Here is a 17,942-nt window from a genome sequence, read left to right as displayed (position 1 = left end):
TTAACGTCATGAAAAAAAATCGGACTTTTATTCTGGAGTGCCAACTCCTACCTCTTCTCAGGCTCTTCATTCCATTTCGTTGTTAGGAAACAAGAACATGTTGACTGGCACCGATAGCAGGCTGCCCGTCCTGTGCGCACATGAGTGGGGGAAGAATGGGAATGCCAATGACCAACTGGCATATCTCTTCAGTGGACAGGGTTTTGGGGATCGCAAGGCTGTCTGGGCAACAGTGTTCAGATGAGCTAAGATTCTGGCTGAAAGACATCTCCTCCGGTTCAATGGCCATCATACTCCACCCACGCTCTCTCCTCCGTTTTCTCTGCTGAGACACTTGTGTTTGTGCTGCGCTGTCTTGACTTCCATTTCAGTGGGGCCTGGGGAGGAAGGAGAAGCAACCTCAAATTTCCAGTCCATCATCTTACATTAAACGACCTCCTGGAGGCTCTTAGCAGGGGTGTGGCTGGGACAGCTTTACATTTGCCAAAGATCGCCCCCCCCTGGGCCCCCCCCATGTCCACACTGTTTGTGCAGAGATTCAAGAGGGCCAGGATGAGACCAGGTTATTGTTCTGATAGGTTGAGGGGCTACCTTCCCATGTGAGAACATGCAGTGGTGGGATTTTAGGGAGTCAAGGCAGCTTTACCAAAAGAGCCCATCATGAAAATCCCACAGATGAGTAGAAGGCTTTTGTGGTGCCCAGGAAGGATGGTCTCTTAACAGCTGGGGTGATGCTAAATAGCTCCCCACAGTGCAGCCAACTAGGGAGGGCCCTTTAGGGTCCCGCCTGACATTCATCCTCTGGCTGCATCTGGGATCAAACTTGCTCAGGAGTCAAGTACAAGAGGGGGCTGTCAAGACCACACACAGGCCCTCTGCTTTCTAGCTGGTCTCTCAGCAACCAGCAGGCTTCTTTGGGCCCTGGAAGCACAGCACTTAACTCACTCACTCGCTGGCAACTCCATAGGACAGGGCAGAACTGTCCCTGTGGGTTTCCCAGGCTGTCCTTCTTGACAGGAGCAGAAAGCCCCATTTTTCCTCCTGGTTTTGAACTGCTGACGTTCTATGACCCCTCGGACACCAGGGCTCCTAAACAGTTGCTAAGGCCACTCATCTTCTAACCAGAGGGCCTGGGTCCAGATCCAAGACCGAGGCCTGAGGGGAACTCGACCTTGGGGCTTTGCCGTCATCGCGATCCGCGTCAGCTCTCTCGTTCATAAAACAGGGAGATGGGCGGCTTCTGCTGCGTGAAATGACTGATTACGGAGATGAACTGAGACCATCTAGGTGAAGCCATCCGCACACCAGGAGGTGCCTACTCGGCACTGCCAGGAAAAGGAGGAGCTGGGGAGGTCACGCAGCGTGACGTGTGGTTACACACGTGCACACAGAGCTGCTCACTGGGAGGTTGGAGGTTTCACGTCCACCCACAGGTCACCCTGAGAATCTCCAGACACACAGTAGGGTCACAAGGAAGGGACGAACCTGCCAGGGTGCAGTATACCACCAAACACAAAACTTTCTTGAATGCTTCCTCCCCCACCCCCTGCCACTATCATGACCCCAGTTCTACCTCACAAATCCTGTTAGACCAGAGTATGCACATGGGTACAGATAAGAGCTCTCCACACACGGAACCCAGGACAGACAAACCCCCAGAAACAGTAATGGGAATAGCGACACCATGAGGGAGGGGGAGGGGGAAGGGGAGAAAGGGGGAATTGATAGCAATGATGGGTGTATAACCACCCGCCCCCCCAAGGGCGATGAACAGAAATGTGGGTGAAGGAAGACAGCAGATGGTGTAAGATATGAAAATAATAATATATAATTTATCAAGGGCTCACGAGGGTGGGATTGTGGGGGAGGGAGGGGAAAATTGAGTTGCTGATTATAAGGGCTCAAGGGGAAAGATAATGTTTTGAAAATGATGACGGCAACGTACGTACAAGTTTGCTTGATATAATTGATGTATGGATTGTTAGAATACCTGTAAAAGCCCCCAATAAAATGGTTTAAATAGAAAAAAAAAAGAATCTCCTTTTGAAACATTTAGTCACTGGAAACCCTGTGTGTGTGTGTTGGGGTGGGGTGGGGGGGGGGGAACCCGGACACACATGACCGTGCTCCGAGCTGGAGTTGACCCACAGCGACTCGCGTCTGTGTGAAATGGAGACCAGGCCTCGTTATCACAGGCTTTATGGAACATTCTCTGTGTTTGAAGTACCTGGGCACCTGTCAAGCATGAAAGGTGTGTGTGTGTGTGTGTGTGTGTGTGTGTGTGTGTGATTCTAGCAGTAAGAAAAGACACAAGAAAGGCATCCACAGAAAGACATGACCCAAGTTGAACCTAACTGTGCAAGCACCACTCAACTCCCAGTGAAGCACATCCGGTAAGCAGTGTAGTCCAGCAGCTCAGTCAAAAGAAACAAGTTGGTGAGCACTGGAAACGAACCTACTTAGGGGAAAACACTCGAGGGTGCTAATGAACTAGAGAGGGTCAGGTACCTAACTGACAACGAGAGCCTCCGCGTGACCACGGAACCCTAAGCACCATCGGAAGCATGCCTGGAATAAGAAGGAGATGATGTCAAGGAGCCCAGGAAGGAAAAGTATGCTTAGAGACCAATTACTGAAAAGTTGTACACTTGTGTTTGACATGATTGGACTATGGGATGATATGACATGTGTATTCATTCCTAAGTTCCAGCAAATAATAATAATAAAACAGAGTCAGAAGTATTGCAGGAGTGCTCCTTAGAAGCAAGGCTGCCTCTCGTGTACTTTGGACACATTCACAGCAAAGACCAGTGCTGTGGTGGAGTGGAGGGGCAGTGAGAAAGAGGAAGGCCCTTGGCGAGATGGATTGACACAGTGGCTCCAATAACGGGCTCAGACATAAGGAATACGAAATAAAAAGACGGGTTAGGACCGGGCGATATTTCCGTCCATCGTGAGTAGGACCGCTACTAGTCGGAATCGGCTCGACAGCACTGAACAACATCACAACCATCCCCAGAAGGCAGACACTCAGTGGACCGGTTCAGGCCTGTCATGTGACTTCCATGCTGGGTTCATTAGAAGAACGGACGTGACCTGAAAGCTGGAACTGAATAACCCGACTTAGGGGCTTTCCTAAACTCACTGTGACTTTCCACCCTTTAGACTCAGAAAGCCTCAGGTTCAGCTCCGTCCCAGCCTGCTGTCCACCATGTGAGACAGGGTAGCAGTCGGTGGAACTGAACCTGAGAGGCAAGCCCAGCTCTAAGGTGAGTCTGAGGGAGTGAACCGTGACAGCGGCCGACCTTTCCTTAACACCTGCCAATTGCCTGTCCTGTGCATGTGACAGTGGGATATTGAATAAGGAAGACTGAAGAATCAATGAACTGAAGGAGGGCACTGGTGAAGAAGACAGGAAATCCTGCGGCAAGCCAGAGGAACAGACAGATCTGTCCTGGAAGTATGGCCAGAGCACTCCATCGAGGCACGGATGGAGAGACTGCCTCACGCACTTTGGACATGTCAGAAGAGACCAGTCCCTGGAGAAGGACCTCATGCCTGGTAGAGTGGGGGGCGGTGGAATGGAGGAGGCTCTCGATGAGAGGGATGGAGACCGTGGCTGCTGCGATGGGCTCAGACATCAGAACCACTGTGAGGACGGTGCGGGGCAGGACGGCGTTTCCTTCCTGTGAACAGGGTCGCTATGAGCCGGACGGACTCACCGGCATCTGATAACAGCCACCTGCCTGGTACTGCCCTGTTTGCTTTTCTATGGGCTGCAAGATCCAGGACTCATCCCCTCTCTGGGGCATTGTCAGTCCCATTGTACAGATGAGGAAACTGAGTCACAGAGCAGTTAAGGGATTGTTAAGCGTCGCACAACTACTAGAACAGAACCAGGGTCTGGCTGCCGGCATTGGTGACCTGGGGAACCTGCCACAGGGGGCCACCTCCTCGAGGCTCACCTTCGGAATCTTCTAGGTGCCCCGTGAGGGGGGGTCTATGTTCCCCTTCACACACAAGCAATGGGCTCTGAGATGACTGGCTTTCTCAAAGCAGACCCTCATGTAGGTCCTTCCCCTATAGCCTGCTTCCCAACTCGAGGGAAGCACCCCAGACCCCAGGCATGGGAGGCATTGGTGAGGTCAGGCACTAAGGTGAACCTGTGATCCACCCGCTGGTTCTATGGTCAAGCTTTGGCCAGAATGCAAAGTGCGGAGAGAATGCTCAGGCTATGAGGGTAAGAAGCCCGCTCGGCTGGGGAGCCACTGCCCGTTCAGAAGTGGGTGCAAGAGCTCGATCGGGGTGGGCCTGGGGAGGGCTGGGGTCTATGGGCTGAAGAGTGGAGGGATGAGATTCGGACACAGGGATCTGTTCTGATGGCATGTAGTGGGCTTGAGGACCAGGCCCCACTGCTGGGGACAGAGCCCAGTGGATCTCCGTCTCTGCCTTGGCCCCCTGCCCCCCTCCTCCCCCACCCACGACCTCGGGGGCTGCCTGCCACCTGGTGGGCACTCCTTACATCTGGGTGAGCAGGTACAATTTCATTATATTTTCCTTCCACTCCGGCAGGTAGGCCAGGCTGGTGGCCACTTCCTTCTGGATGGGCCAGGCCCACGCTTCAAAGAAGGGCACCAGGTTCTTCTGCACTTGCTGGGAGAACGTCTTCACCCACAGGCTCATCTTGCCCACGTTGTCTGTGGGCAGGTCGGTCTGGTTCCTGTACTCGGTGAACAGGCGGATGAACGGCTCCCAACCAAAGGCCTCCTGCAGCTGCGGGGAGAGGACACGAACCAGGTGAGAGGCCTGCGCTGTAGCGGGAGACCCAGGCGCTACATATGCACATGCACGCTCACTGTGCTCTCCCGCAGCCTCAGGGTGGAGCCCACCAGGGCGGCGCTGCCCAGCGAGCGCTGGGCCGCTGACCACCAGCAGCCGTGGGATAAAGGTGCGTCCGTCTCCTTTGCCATGAAGGTGCATAGCCTCCAACACCCTGTGGGGCAGCTTTGCTGCGGCCTGAGATTGCTGCGAGTCAGAATCGACACAAGGGTGTGCGTTTTGGGTAGCAGGAGAGGACAGGAGGGGCAGGGTGAAAAAGATGACCCACCTTCCCTCAGTACCCAGAAGTACGCCTCCAGGGCTGTCCACACCTTCTCCCCATCCTCCCCCAGCACCTAGAGGTACGTCTGCCCTGAACCTAGAGATGTCTCCAGGGCTGTCCCCGCCTTCCCCCGACCCTCCCCGGCACCTGCAGATATGTCTCCAGGGCTGTCCCCGCCTTCCCCCCGACCCTCCCCGGCACCTGCAGATATGTCTCCAGGGCTGTCCCCGCCTTCCCCCCGACCCTCCCCGGCACCTGCAGATATGTCTCCAGGGCTGTCCCCGCCTTCCCCCCGACCCTCCCCGGCACCTGCAGATATGTCTCCAGGGCTGTCCAACCATTCCAATTCTTCAGATTGGGCCCCTTGCTCAGGTAGATCCGGACCCTCTTCTCGCGGACCGGGGGCCACAGGGCGATGTTCGCACGGGCCCGGGGGATGCCCAGCACGGTCTCGTGCACGTACACACACCACAGGTTGCAGGCGGCCTCCGTGGTGTGCGGGGGCAAGTCCCACTCCTGCCGCTGCTGGTTGCGGCCCAGCTCGTGCACCGGACCCCACAGCCCCTTGGTCCGGATGAGCTTCTCGCTGATGAGCTCCTGCACCGACTCTAGGTGGCACATGATGGGGTATCCGGCGTGCATCCAGCCTGCGGAGAAGCCGGAGTCAGGGTGTTCCGCCTGGCCTTGGGGCGCAAGCAGCCCCTCACTTTCGCTCTCTGACTGTGGGCAGAGGCTACCCTGGGGGCTCTGAGGGACAGCCACGTACACACAGCTTGTTAGGGACCAGCCATGTGGGCAAGAATACCAGGGTCCCACGGGTCCTCAAATTTTAAACAGAGAGCCAGTTCACCGTCCCTCAGACCCATTGGAGGGCCGGACTATAGTTTTAAAAAAAAACTATGAACAAATTCCTATACACACTGCACATAACTTATTTTGAAGTAAAAAAACCAAAACGGGCAAAAGCAGCCAGTGGGCCACATGTGGTAGTTTGAGGACCTCTGCTTAGAGGCATTCTGTGGCATCTCATTCCCACGCCCACCTAAGGATGCCTCCAGAGCACAGACACCCCCCCTCCCCTATTCTTGCCTGGGACTCCCCGATGTTGCCCTCCCTGCAAGCTTATGTAACACGAGTCTTTCTTTAAATGTAATTTTCCTCCCTTCCCATGTCAAGGGCCAGGGCTGTGTCTGGTATGCTGCTGACCCTACTGGCCACTCACTGCCTAGCTGTGGACGAAGGGGTGGCCCGGGGGCAGGGTGCATCGGAACCCGACCCACATGGTGTGGATTCAGGAAAAGCCTTCAAGAAGCATGTACAGAACACCCTGGGGATACCCACCTATGTGGTATGCACCAAGAGTTCCAGCAGAGCACCCCCGCCCCCCCCATGAAGTCCTGGTGGGGCACCCACTACATGGAGTCACCCAAGGAAAAGCCAGGCAGGGCACCCCCACCTGGAGTGGCCCAAGAGTCCAGGCAGGGGAAGCACAGGACACCCACCCACTGAGATCTGTACATCAGCCACGATCCTCTGTGGCAGGCGGAGGGGGAAGGGCTCGGCGCCCAGCCTGGCCACGGCCGCCATCACCTCATCCCAGAGGCGCAGCAGGGGTTCGGGGTTCTCCAGGGTGCGCAGGTTGGCTGTGGGCAATGTCAGGATGATGTTGTCTGTCGCCAGCTCCCCCCAGGGCCCCGGGTTCTCCTGCAGGCGCCTCTTCCATTCCTCTTGGGTCGTCTCCCCTAGAACAGAGACCAAGGACTTGCAATCACACCCCAGACCCAGCAGCAAACACGTGGCTGGCGCTCGGGACGAGGGAATGGGGTCCGGCTACTGTGGCCACCCAGTTCTCTGCCCCCTGTGTCAGGGTGCCTGCCTTCCTCCCCAGCCTGCTGCGCTGCTCACCCAGCTTGTAGCAGGGGGCGTGCACGGCCCCCCTGACAGTGATGGGCACGGGGCCCAGCTTGCAGCTCTGGGGCACAATGATGTAGAGCAGCCCGCCCCACAGGCAGGTGGTGGACTTGGTCGGCTTATCCAGGCAGCAGCGGTTGATGACGAGGGGGGCGCGGAACAGCTTGCTGGCCCTGGTCAGGTCATCCGTGTGGCAGCCGATCTGGAACTGAGAGTAGAGGCCCAACGCTGGAGGAGTGGGTCACCAGGGGACTGGGGAGGGGAGAGGCTGCTTGGAGGTGGGTACCAGGGAGATGGGTACCCAGGAAGGGCAAGGCTGTCCCTTCACCCAGTGGGCTGTGTGTGGGTAGAAGTGGGCATCAACAAAGTGGGCACGCAGGAAGCGCAGGGCATCCCCCCATCCTGTGGACCATGTGGGGGTACAGATGGGCACCTGAGAAGTGGGCACCCAGGAAGGTCAGGACTGTCCTCTCCCCACACGGGCCATGTGTGGACCTGGGAATGGCATCCGTGCACAAGGCCACTGGGCTGGAGAGCCTGCTGCCAGGGGCCCTGGTGAGTCCTGACAAGACACCCACGTGGATGCACCAGGAGTCAGTCTCCCTGAGGCTAATCCTGAGGAGGGCAGTCCCACGGGGCCCTGGAGAATAGACACATTGGGGTCTATTCTGCTGCTCCGACTCCAGCCAGGAATGGGTGGAGAGCCCCTGCCTGGCTTTGATCTGGGAGAGGCCCTGGGAGGCGTAAAGGCTGTTGGGGCCCAGGGCCAATATTCCTCCCTGTCTTCCTGGGCCCCTCCTAGTCAGAGGAAGGACCCCGAGCTCTTGAGAGTCCTGTAACTCCCTTCCTGCTCAACAAGTACTGGGAGAGGTCCATGCAGGGAGAGACTGACCACCAGGAGGAACAGCGCCCACTCTATGAACTCATGCATGCATGCATGCATGAATGTGTGCATATGCGCATATGTGCTCCTGTGTGCATGTGCACATGGGTGTGCATGTTTGCAGACACACATTTATACATGGGTGCGTATATGCAGGACACGTGTGCCTGCATGTGTGTGTGAGGGCATATACAAGTGTGTACATGCATGTATGTGCATGTGTGTTTACATGGGTGCGTGTATGTTGCACATGCATGTGTTCATGCGTGCGATCGCACGTGTGTGACAGTTACAGCAGGAGGTACAGGTGGCCCGAGAGTGGGCTAGGGTGTTGACCACCTGCTGAGCCACAGTGCTCTGCACAGGGACCTCTGAGTGCCGGGGCTGGGACATACACAGGCCGAAAGCTCCGGGCTGCCTCGGAGCCATGGACCCTGAGGCGAGCCACTCTCAGGAACGCTTGTGCTGCCCGTCTGTGAGGTGGAGCTAGAGAGACCAGCCCTTCATTCCCTGTGGTCACCTGGCTGCGACAGGCCTGGCCTCACCTTCAGGTCTGCGGAGGTGGCTGCCTCAGGCAGGGAGACCTCGATGATCTGCCGGGAAGGGATGTAGAGTCCGGTGCTGACCCAGCAGTACCTGGTGCCTGCCAAGAGGACACAGGCCTGGTTAGCACACAGGTGGGCTGGGGGAGGGCAGGAGTGGTAGGTGGCCCCCTGCTTGGCAAGGCCGGGTCCCCCATGAGCCAGATCTCGCTCTCTCCTCCTCCAGGGCCTCATCGCCTTCCATATCCCAGAAACCAAGGTCACTTAGGGTCCCCACCCCATCCTGAAAGCAGCAGGCAGCACCTGGGATGGCCCTGACCCGGCCTGCTGCTGTCCCTGCCCGACCCCCCCTGCACAGCTCACCCGGGTTAGTGCAGTTGACCTCCACGGTGATGGGGGACTCTGAGGGGCGCAGGTAGGGGCAGCTATAGACGTCGTCGATTTCCGGGATGAGCAGGGCCAGGTCACAGCCTGAATGGGCCAGCCCGGTGGCCAGGGAAAGCATCGCGCCCCGGCAGCAGTCATTGATGACCGGGTTCTCACGCGTGGCCACGGGTAGGCGGTAGCGGCTGAGCAGCTTCCGCAGGAGCCGGTGCACTGAGGTGTAGGTGGGGACATCGTCGGCCGGGATCTGCAGGAAGGCGGCGCCGTCGGGGCCCAGCTTGGCCAGCCAGCCCTTCTCCACGTTGCCACGCTTGCGGCCCATGATGACCTGGAACTCGGCCAGCGTGGACCGGAAGTGGTAGGTCCGGATGCTGGCTTTCGGGGTGCGGAAGGGCCCCGGGTTCAGGCTCTGGCTGGTGATGCTGATGCCGAAGGGGTTGAGGAGCAGGTTCCCGGGGAACTTGGCCATCGGGGACACGCCCGGGTTCTTGAAGGCCCACCACCAGGCCTGGGCGCCCACAAAGAGGCCCCCGCCCTCGGCCACGAACTCCTGCACCTCTTTGACGTCCACCTCGCTGTTCCCGGCCTCGAAGCAGTAGACGCTGGCATCGCTGCTCAGCTGTGGCTCCAAGGTGGTGTCCACGCCCCCTGCCGCCAGCTGGGCGCTGAGCGCGCGCAGCTCCGGGTGCACCAGGATCTTGCCGCGGCGGTTCGCGTCTAGCCAGCGCACGGCGTTGAGCAGGAAGGGGCTCAGCTTGCTGGCGCCGAGCAGCGCCTTGTGACCGGCCACCACCACGCGGCCCTGGCCATAGCGGGCAGCTGCAATGACGCAGCCGTGGTAGGAGTCCAGCCCCAGCGGGAAGGCCAGCGCGCCGTGCACCAGCAGCTGCGACGGGAAGCAGTCTGTGTTGGTGATGTCCAGCTCTGAGATGCCTCGCAGGAGCTCCTCCCTGTCCTCGGAGAGGTCGTCCTCACAACTGGAAAGACACGTGTCCCTTGGGGTCAGGTAAGTCCGCCCCCACACCCACGTGCCATCAGGATGGGGGGGGGGCACGTTACCTGCCCCAGGTGGAGCAAATAATTAAGACACTCTGGGAGTCACTAACCCCCTAAGGGTCTGAGGTGCACCTCTCTCACCTGTCCTGTGTGATGGGCTCTCCTAGAAACATCCAGGTGGTGGGCATTCGTTTTTTTTAAAAATCGTTTTATCAGGGGGCTCTTACAACTCTTTTAACAATCCATGCATCCATTGTGTCAGGCACATTTGTACATAAATTGCCATCATCCTTTCCAAAACATTTTCTTTCTACTTGAGCCCTTGTTATCAGCTCATTTTTCCCTCCCTCCCTCATGAACCCTTGATAATTTATAAATTATTCTCATTTTCATATCTTATACCATCTGTCTCCCTTCACCCACACTTCTGTTGTTCGTCCCTCTTGGGTGTGTGTGTGTTATATGTCTATCATTGCAATCGGTTCCCCTTTTCTCCCCCCACCTTTCCCCTACCCTCATGGTACCACTACTCCCATTACTGCTCCTGAGGGGTTTATTTGTCCTGGATTATTCCATGTGTCAGGAGCTCTTATCTGTACCTGTGTACATGCTCTGGTCTAGCTGGGACTGTAAGGCAGCACTGGGGTCATGGGCGTGGCAGTGGGGAGCGTTAGAGAACTATTGTGCTGACAGTGTTTACTACGGCACCACCGGTTCCAGTCTGGGAATGCCAGGGGGGAATGGATGGATGTGTGGGTAACTGTGTGCACAAGCAGATCACACCTGCCCAGAGTTCTCTCAGAGCACAGGCCTGGTGATCCACTTCTTAAAGGTCCCAACTTTGCACATCGGGGCCGTGGTTTTGGGCCGTGGTTCCACTCTGCACGCAGGGGACACCGGGAGTCCACTCAGCCTCAGTCGGCACCCAAGAACAGCCCCTGCAGTGCATCAGACGCCATCGGGAAGCTTGTGCAGGAGCACTAAGCATCTTCGGCTTCAAGGTGGCAGGCGGCCGCCATGAGGACCTTGTCCCTACTCCTGTGCCTGGGGGCGATCTTGAAAACCTAGCGGATTCTCAAGGAGCCCTGGTGGCGTGGTGGGCGATGCGCTGGGCTGTGAGCTCTGAGGCCGGAGACTTGAACCCACCTGTTGCTTTGCTTGAGAAAGACGAGGCTTTCTGCCCCCGTAAAGATCCGCAGGTCTGGAGACCCACGAGACAGGTCTGCTCCGCCCTTAGGAAGGCTACGGATTGAAGCGGACTCCGTGGCAGTGAGTTCATTTGTTTGTTTGAGCTGTTCCTCACAAGCGGCCCATAAATGACAACAGGCTCCACAGAGAACGCGTCAAAGCAGAAACAACTCCTTCACCCACGGAAGCTGCCGTCGAGAAATCAACGGGCATCTTGCCTTGGGCCCAGGCCCTGAAGAAGACCACTTTTAAGGGTCAAAAGATGATCCTTCAAAGACAAGATACACCTGGCCCATGCCACGGTATCTTCAGTCACCTCACATGCATGTGAGAGCTGGCCAACCCGGAGAATTGACATTTTTGAATTCTCGAGCAGGTGAGGGATAGGAAATGGCGCTGGGACTGCCTGAGAACGGATGAGCCAATCTTATCACGGGAGAGAGGCCCAGCCACAACACTCCTTAGGAGCCAGGAAGGGGAGACTGTTTCACATACTTCGACATGCCATCAGGAGATGGTCAGGTGTGTACAGGAGCAGGCTCAGGAGAGGAGAGGGACGGTGGGGACAAAGGGAGACCAGGAGAGAGTTGCTTAGTGGTCGCACCCGGGGCCTCAAACACAGCAATCGTGAGACTGGGCAGGGCCAGGCCGGGTTTGGTTTGGTTTCCCCAGGACTGCTGTGTTGGAGCAGACTCAGTGGCACCCAATGACAACAACAACAATGGGCATTTACATGCCCGCCACTGGCCTGGGAGAAACCTGCAGGTAAGGCCACTCCCCAGAACTCACCTGACTAAGACCGGGGTCTTCGGCATCTTCTTGGAGACCTTGAAGAAACTGGTGTCGCCCTTGTTGTCGGTGAAGTACACGCCCGCGACACTAGTGACCAGGTTCCCAGGGAAGGTGAACAGGACCCGCTCATCCTCGCCCTGGTTGGCCCAGTCCCAGGCTTGGCCCCCGATGAGCAGCCCCCCTCCCCGCTTCACAAACTGGACCAGCTTCTCCGTCATGGTCTCGTTGTAGGCATCGATGCAGTAAACCCCCAGGGAGTCTTTGACCTCTGGCTCTATCTTGCTCTCCACGTTGGAGCCCCCAAGGATTTGAGCCAAAGCTGCCAGGGATGGGTGGATCCCAACGGGGGCCCCGGGCGAGGCGCACAGCCAGCCCACTGCATTGATGAGGAAGGGTGCCAGCTGTGCCTCCACCAGGTAGGCCTCGTGAGCCACCACCACCAGGCGGCCCCGGCCGTAGGAGGAGGCGGCGATGAGGACCTGGCCCGCGTCATTCACCATCACGGGGAAGGCGGCCTCCCCAACGAGAAGTAGTTCACAGGGCACGGCATCTTCGGGGACATCCCAGCTTGTCACCCCATTCATGAGGGCCTCGAAGGCAGCAGTGGGAGCTGACATGGCTCTGAGGCTTCTGTGGGGGGAAGCGGAGAGTCAGAGTAGACAGCGGAAGGGGGACAAGCAGAGACACCCTCTCCTGCAAGGTGAGGGGAGCCTTCCCACCTGGCAGGTGACACTAGCCTAGAGTGTGACTCAGCATTTGCCTGGCTGTCTGCAACCCAGGGGACCCCCGGTTCCTGCCTGTGAGACGTTTCCATCACGGAAGAGAAGCTTGCTCCCCCACCCTGCCCACTTTGCCTCCATGTTGCTTGCGTTACTCCTGCCTTGGGGAGTCCAAGGAGTCTGGACTCAGGGTGCAGGGAAGAAGTCATCTGGGCTGTGTCAGGGCCCTTGAACATCAGAAGTGGAGGGTAGCAGCCAACACAGCAGTGTAAGTCTGTTCCTGCCCTGGGACGGGGTGGGCGTGCACCCATTAACACCCTGTTCTTTGCCACGAGCCCCACCCCAGCATGTTAAGTGTGGCCTTGCTATTTGCAAGGACAGACCATCTCCAGAATGAGGGGCCCCGGGCTTCTTGTCACCACTAGCCACCGGACGCTGGCACTGCTCCCACCAGCCCCAGAACGCACAGACTTACTGTCCTCAGTCTCTGGGGACACTTGCTTGCTGTCCTTCCTTGTCCTGGCCACAGCTAGTACTTGCTGTGACACCCCCCCACACGCTGGAGTCTGGCTGCCTGGGCGCTGGTCACCTGTCAGACCAGGCCCCCTGGCTCACACAACACAGCAGGACAGTGAACAACAGAGGCCACAGGGCTTCTTACCCCCAGCCTCCGGGCACTTACTCAGCCTGCCTGGGAGGTGTCTTGGGATCCAGTCAGCTCTCCCAGGCCCCCTGCCCTCCCAGGCTCTGCCCAGTCAAGAGAACGGGGCAACGAAGTGAGCCCCACCCATTTTGGCTCCCCCCCCACCCCGGCCCTTCAAAGTAGAGTCATCACTCGATTCTCACTGGCACCATGATGAAAGGTTTGAACATCTCGAGGGGCTCACGTTGGGGCCCAGAGGCCAAGAGTGAGCACGTACTGCTGCAGAAATGGCACCTCCAGACCCGTCCCCCCAACACTGAAGCTGGCAAGCACAGCAGAGTGGTGTCCCATAAACCGAGGCACATTTGTGTGTGTGTGCCTGTGTTCCCCTGTGCGTGTATCTCTGTGTGTGTGCCTGAGTGTGTGCATCTATGTACGTGCTCGCATGTGCCGAGCCTGCACATGCGTGCACACACGCACTTCCTTGCAGATATTCCACTAAGAGTCACCCACTTCAGGATGTGGCTAAAAGGGCATCCTCATGGCAGCCAGGAGGGCTAGCTCCTCGCTAGGCTGTGCACACACTGGGACACTGCTTCATGACTCTGGTGCCATGGTTTTCATACATGGGGGCCAAGGTCCTTCAAGTGTAAGCCCAAGCAATGGGAGGAGAGTGGCATGGGGAGACCCTTTTCTTCTTTCTCCTCTCCAGAACCATTGCCTTGCTAAGTCCCTTCCCCAAACATCCCCCAAGGGGATCCTCAGGCACCTGTCCTCAAACTACCTGCCTGTGGCACCCCAGATATTCAGAGCATTGCTGATCTTGCAGTTAGTAGCCCAGTGCATAACTACTACTCCCCAGCTGCTGCTAAGCACTGTGTAATCTACCTGTAAGCCCTGCCAAGAAGCCATAGCCAGCACACACCTGTCTTGTCCCTGCTTCTGTTCCTAGATGTAGCCAGGCACCAGGGCCATTGAGCAGAGCCACACTGTCCCCACCTGTGCTCAGTGCCCTCAATTAGAGTCTGGTCAGCACCTTCTCACCACACAGCCTCCGTCCACAGGCTCTGACTGAGCTCAGGTCCTTAGACGTTGCCAGGAGGATGGTGATTAACGTGGCCCCGTTTCCAAGCCAACCATGACCTGCATGCTTCCGTTCTGAAGGTGCTGGGTGCGGTCACCCTGGCCCTTGGAGAACAACTGGGCCTCTGTCAGGGCATTGAAAGTCCCAGCTGGCAGTGACAAATTCTAGCCTCAGTTCTGTGGCCTCCCTCCTTGCAACTCCTTGTTCCCTGGCCCTGCCCCATATTTAGACTTTCCTTCCTCTCCCATCGTTGCATCTATGGACAGCCTGTGCTGCCCAGAGGAGGTGCAAGGAAAGAGGACATGGATATGGTTCACTGGCCGGTGCCAATGCCCCACCTCTGGTGAGAGAGGACTGTGGCAGGTGGAGCAGGAAAGGCGCCGACAAGGGAGGCTGACCATATTCTGAGTCAACTGGGAGGACCAGGGATTACCTGGGTCTTTCAGGAGAGGAGTCTGGTGGGAGGAAATCAGCTTAGCCCTAAACCTGCTAAGACCCTTCCTGAGGGAAATGAGCAGCCACAACACAGGCCTATAGACAGGGTGACCACGGCCATACAGAACCAGACATGGAAGTGGGCGAGTGAGCTGACAGGGCATGTAGAATGTCCCCCCACCCCAACTCAGTCCCAGACCTAGCCAACTCCACAGACCCTGACACCCCGAGGCATCTCCTGACCCCCACTGTGACACAGCCCCACAGGAGCTGTCCTCACTCACACCTCGTCTCCCCAGGCCCAGGTACCAGAGGGGCTCACAGCCCAGACAAACTTGGAGTAGGCTTCCCCCTTTGTCTGGAGAGAAGGCTCCCTGAGGAGCCTTTTTGGTCGCCTGGGGACCAAAAAGCAGCCAAAGAGGAGGGATCATCTGTGTGGTGAGCCTTCTCCGTATACCATTTCCTGAAGACGACACTGTGTCCTGGGAGTGTGGCAGAGGGTGACCACCATCCTAGAGGGCATCATCCCCTAGCGACGAGGAGGCATGGGATCTGTTCCCATCTACCTAGAAAGATGTCCTAGTTAGAGGGGCATTTTAAGTGAAAATGTCACGTTGCTTTAATATGTAGGGCACGGAGCTATTTGTGTGTGCGCAATGACCCTGGTGGTAACAGTGGTGGCGTGAGTAGTAGTATTGGCAGGATAGTGATACCATGTTTATTGGGTGGTAGACACTACAATACGTTCTTCCAAAAGTTCATGGGAAATGCACATTGGGAGAACACTATGCATAGGTGTGGATACTCATACTCATGCGCGATAGGATGTCAGAAGGGGGAAGTGTGAGGCACCAAGGAGGACCCAACACTATCCTGCTCAAATTGGAGCAAGAACAAAGATCAAATTAATGCTCAACCTTGGATGGAGGAATGGTGAAATCATTCATGCTTTATGTTCAGTTTAGGGAACAATGCCCCCAAGAAATCAGCAGTTTTCCAAATGATATCTCGTTTTACGAAAGGATGAACACTGTTGGGATGAAGCCTGCGATTATAGACCGTCCACATCAAGTTGTGAGGAAGAAATGAATCTTGTCCAAGCTCTAACTCAAGGTGAACAGCAGAAACCAGCCAGCACTCTATAGACATCTCAATGGGTTCAGCCTTCACCATTCTGACTGAAAAATTAAAGTTGAGCAAGATTTCCTCTCATTGGGCACCAGAACTTTTGGGCTCAGATCAGGTACAGGCAAGAGCAGCGCTTTCAATAGAGATTTTAAGCAAATCAAGATCCTGAGACCTTTCCTGGAGGAATAAGAAGCAATGAAACCTGGCTTTCCCGATATGACCCCCAGGACAAAGCACAGTCAGAGTGACAGCTCTCAAGAAGTGGAAGTGGTCCAGCCAAAGCAGAAGCAGACAAGTCAAAAGCAAAAGTCCTGATGGCCGTTTTAGGATGATTGCGGCATTTTGCTTGTTGGGTTTCTAGAGGGCCAAAGAATGATAATATATGCTTGTTGTGAACATGTTTTGAGAAAGGTAGCCAAAACTCTAACAGAAAAACACCCAGGAAAGCTTCATCAGAGAGCTCCTCTCCTCCACGACCAAGCGCCTGCTCATTCCTTTCATCAAACAAGGGCAGACTTTTTGAGCCTGTCGATGGAAAATCATCAGACATCCACCTTTAGTCCTGATTTGGCTCCTTCTGACTTTGTGAAGTTTTCTAATCTTAAATTGTCTTTAAAGACCATCAGTTAATACCATCAAAAAGAAACTGTTAAATTCCCCGGAGCCTCGTTTCTTTAGGGATGGACTAAATGGTTGTTATCATCGCTTACAACAACATTTTGAACTTGATGGAGCTTTAGCCAAGAAATAAAGTTTATAGTTTAGTTTTTATTTTCGAATTCCATTTTGCTACGAACTTTAAAATAAATGCCCTTGTACTCTGAGTGCTTTATGGAAAGGATTTAAAGCCTCCACTAAACCGAAGAAGTATGTACTTGTGCTATTGTTATTGCTAACCGCAAGGTCAGCAGTTTGAAATCACCAGCCACTGGGAGAAAGATGAGGCTTGCTACTCCTGTAAAGTTACAGTCTCAGAAACCCACAGAGGCAGTTCTGCTCTGTCCTATAGGGTTGCTCTGCGTTGGAATGGATTGGACAACAAGTGAGTTTGGTCATTACCCATCAGCTCTGTGCTGACACAGCCCACTGCCCTTGAGTTAATTCTGACTCATAGCATTCCTATCATAGAGGAGAATCTCCCGTGGTTTCTAGGGCTACCATGTTTATGGAAGGAGACTGTCTCCTCTTTCTTTGGAGGAGTAGCCAGTGGGTTCGAACCACTGACCTCTCTCTTACGAGCCCAACACTTAGTCCATTGTGCCACCAGGGCTCCTGCTCTCACATTAGAGATAGTGTAAAGAAACCGATGCCCAAAGGATTTGTTTCATTATCAAATACACACCAGGTTTCACGCATGGTATTGAGTGCTGAACCCTGTGCCCTTACAAGCCAGTAGGACTGGGCTACGCTTGGATCTGTTGGGCATGTTGTCGCCATGAGTTGGAGTGGAGTCCACAGCACCCAACAACAGGGTGGGTTGGCTGGCCCTGCCCTCTAACCACCACCACCCCCCTAAAAAAAAACCATTGCTGTGAAGTCAATTTAGACTTTGATTTATACTTATATGGCAGAGCCTGTCTTTTTCAAGTACAACTTTCACATGCGTATGATGCAATGGAGACTATCATGGCTTGGGTCAAGGGCACCTCAAGGTAACATCCTTGCTTTGCAACACTTTAAAGTGGTCTGTGTAGCAGATTTACCCACTACAACATGTCATTTGATCTCTTAACTGTTGCTTCCTTGAGCTTTGATTGTGGATCCAAGCATGATACAATCTTTGACAACTTCAACCTTTTGTATTATTTTATTTTTATCCATTTTTAATTTAGAAAGGAGTTTTTAATCTTTTCTTTTCTGTCTGTCCTTTGAATAAAGAAGACTGACGAAGAATCAGTACATGAGGGTGCTGGTGAAGAATGTGGGAAGTGCTATGGAATTGCCAAAAGAACCGACGAACCTTTCTTGCAAGAAGTGCTGCCAGAAGGTGCCTTAGAAGCAAGGCTGGTGAGACGTCACCTCAGTTACGTTGGGCATGCTTTCAGGAAAGACCAGTCCCTGGAGCAGGACATCATGCTTGGCAGAGCAGTGGGGCAGCGAAAAAGAAGTTACGTTGGGCATGCGATCAGGAAAGAC

At 55.4% G+C, this 17,942-nt stretch overlaps 1 protein-coding gene across 1 annotated transcript in view; it reads right to left on the bottom strand.

Moving 5' to 3' along the window:
- Window positions 1–17,942, bottom strand: part of LOC101652562 (TRPM8 channel-associated factor 1) — a 47,791-nt gene continuing 29,849 nt past the window's right edge. The window contains exons 2-9 of the mRNA XM_004713951.3: window positions 11,795–12,427; window positions 8,801–9,798; window positions 8,441–8,538; window positions 7,007–7,220; window positions 6,604–6,843; window positions 5,411–5,748; window positions 4,523–4,773; window positions 1–377 (exon numbers count right to left, since the gene is read on the bottom strand). Of these exons, the coding sequence (XP_004714008.2) occupies window positions 368–377; window positions 4,523–4,773; window positions 5,411–5,748; window positions 6,604–6,843; window positions 7,007–7,220; window positions 8,441–8,538; window positions 8,801–9,798; window positions 11,795–12,414 (2,769 nt within the window). The 5' untranslated portion in view covers window positions 12,415–12,427 and the 3' untranslated portion in view covers window positions 1–367. The remainder of the gene's footprint in view (window positions 378–4,522; window positions 4,774–5,410; window positions 5,749–6,603; window positions 6,844–7,006; window positions 7,221–8,440; window positions 8,539–8,800; window positions 9,799–11,794; window positions 12,428–17,942) is intronic.

The sequence above is a fragment of the Echinops telfairi genome, unplaced genomic scaffold, assembly GCF_000313985.2.
Source record: "Echinops telfairi isolate 266 unplaced genomic scaffold, ASM31398v2 ScPeMD7_23;HRSCAF=83, whole genome shotgun sequence".
NCBI lineage: Eukaryota > Metazoa > Chordata > Mammalia > Afrosoricida > Tenrecidae > Echinops > Echinops telfairi.
This window is presented reverse-complemented; position numbering and strand designations above follow the sequence as displayed.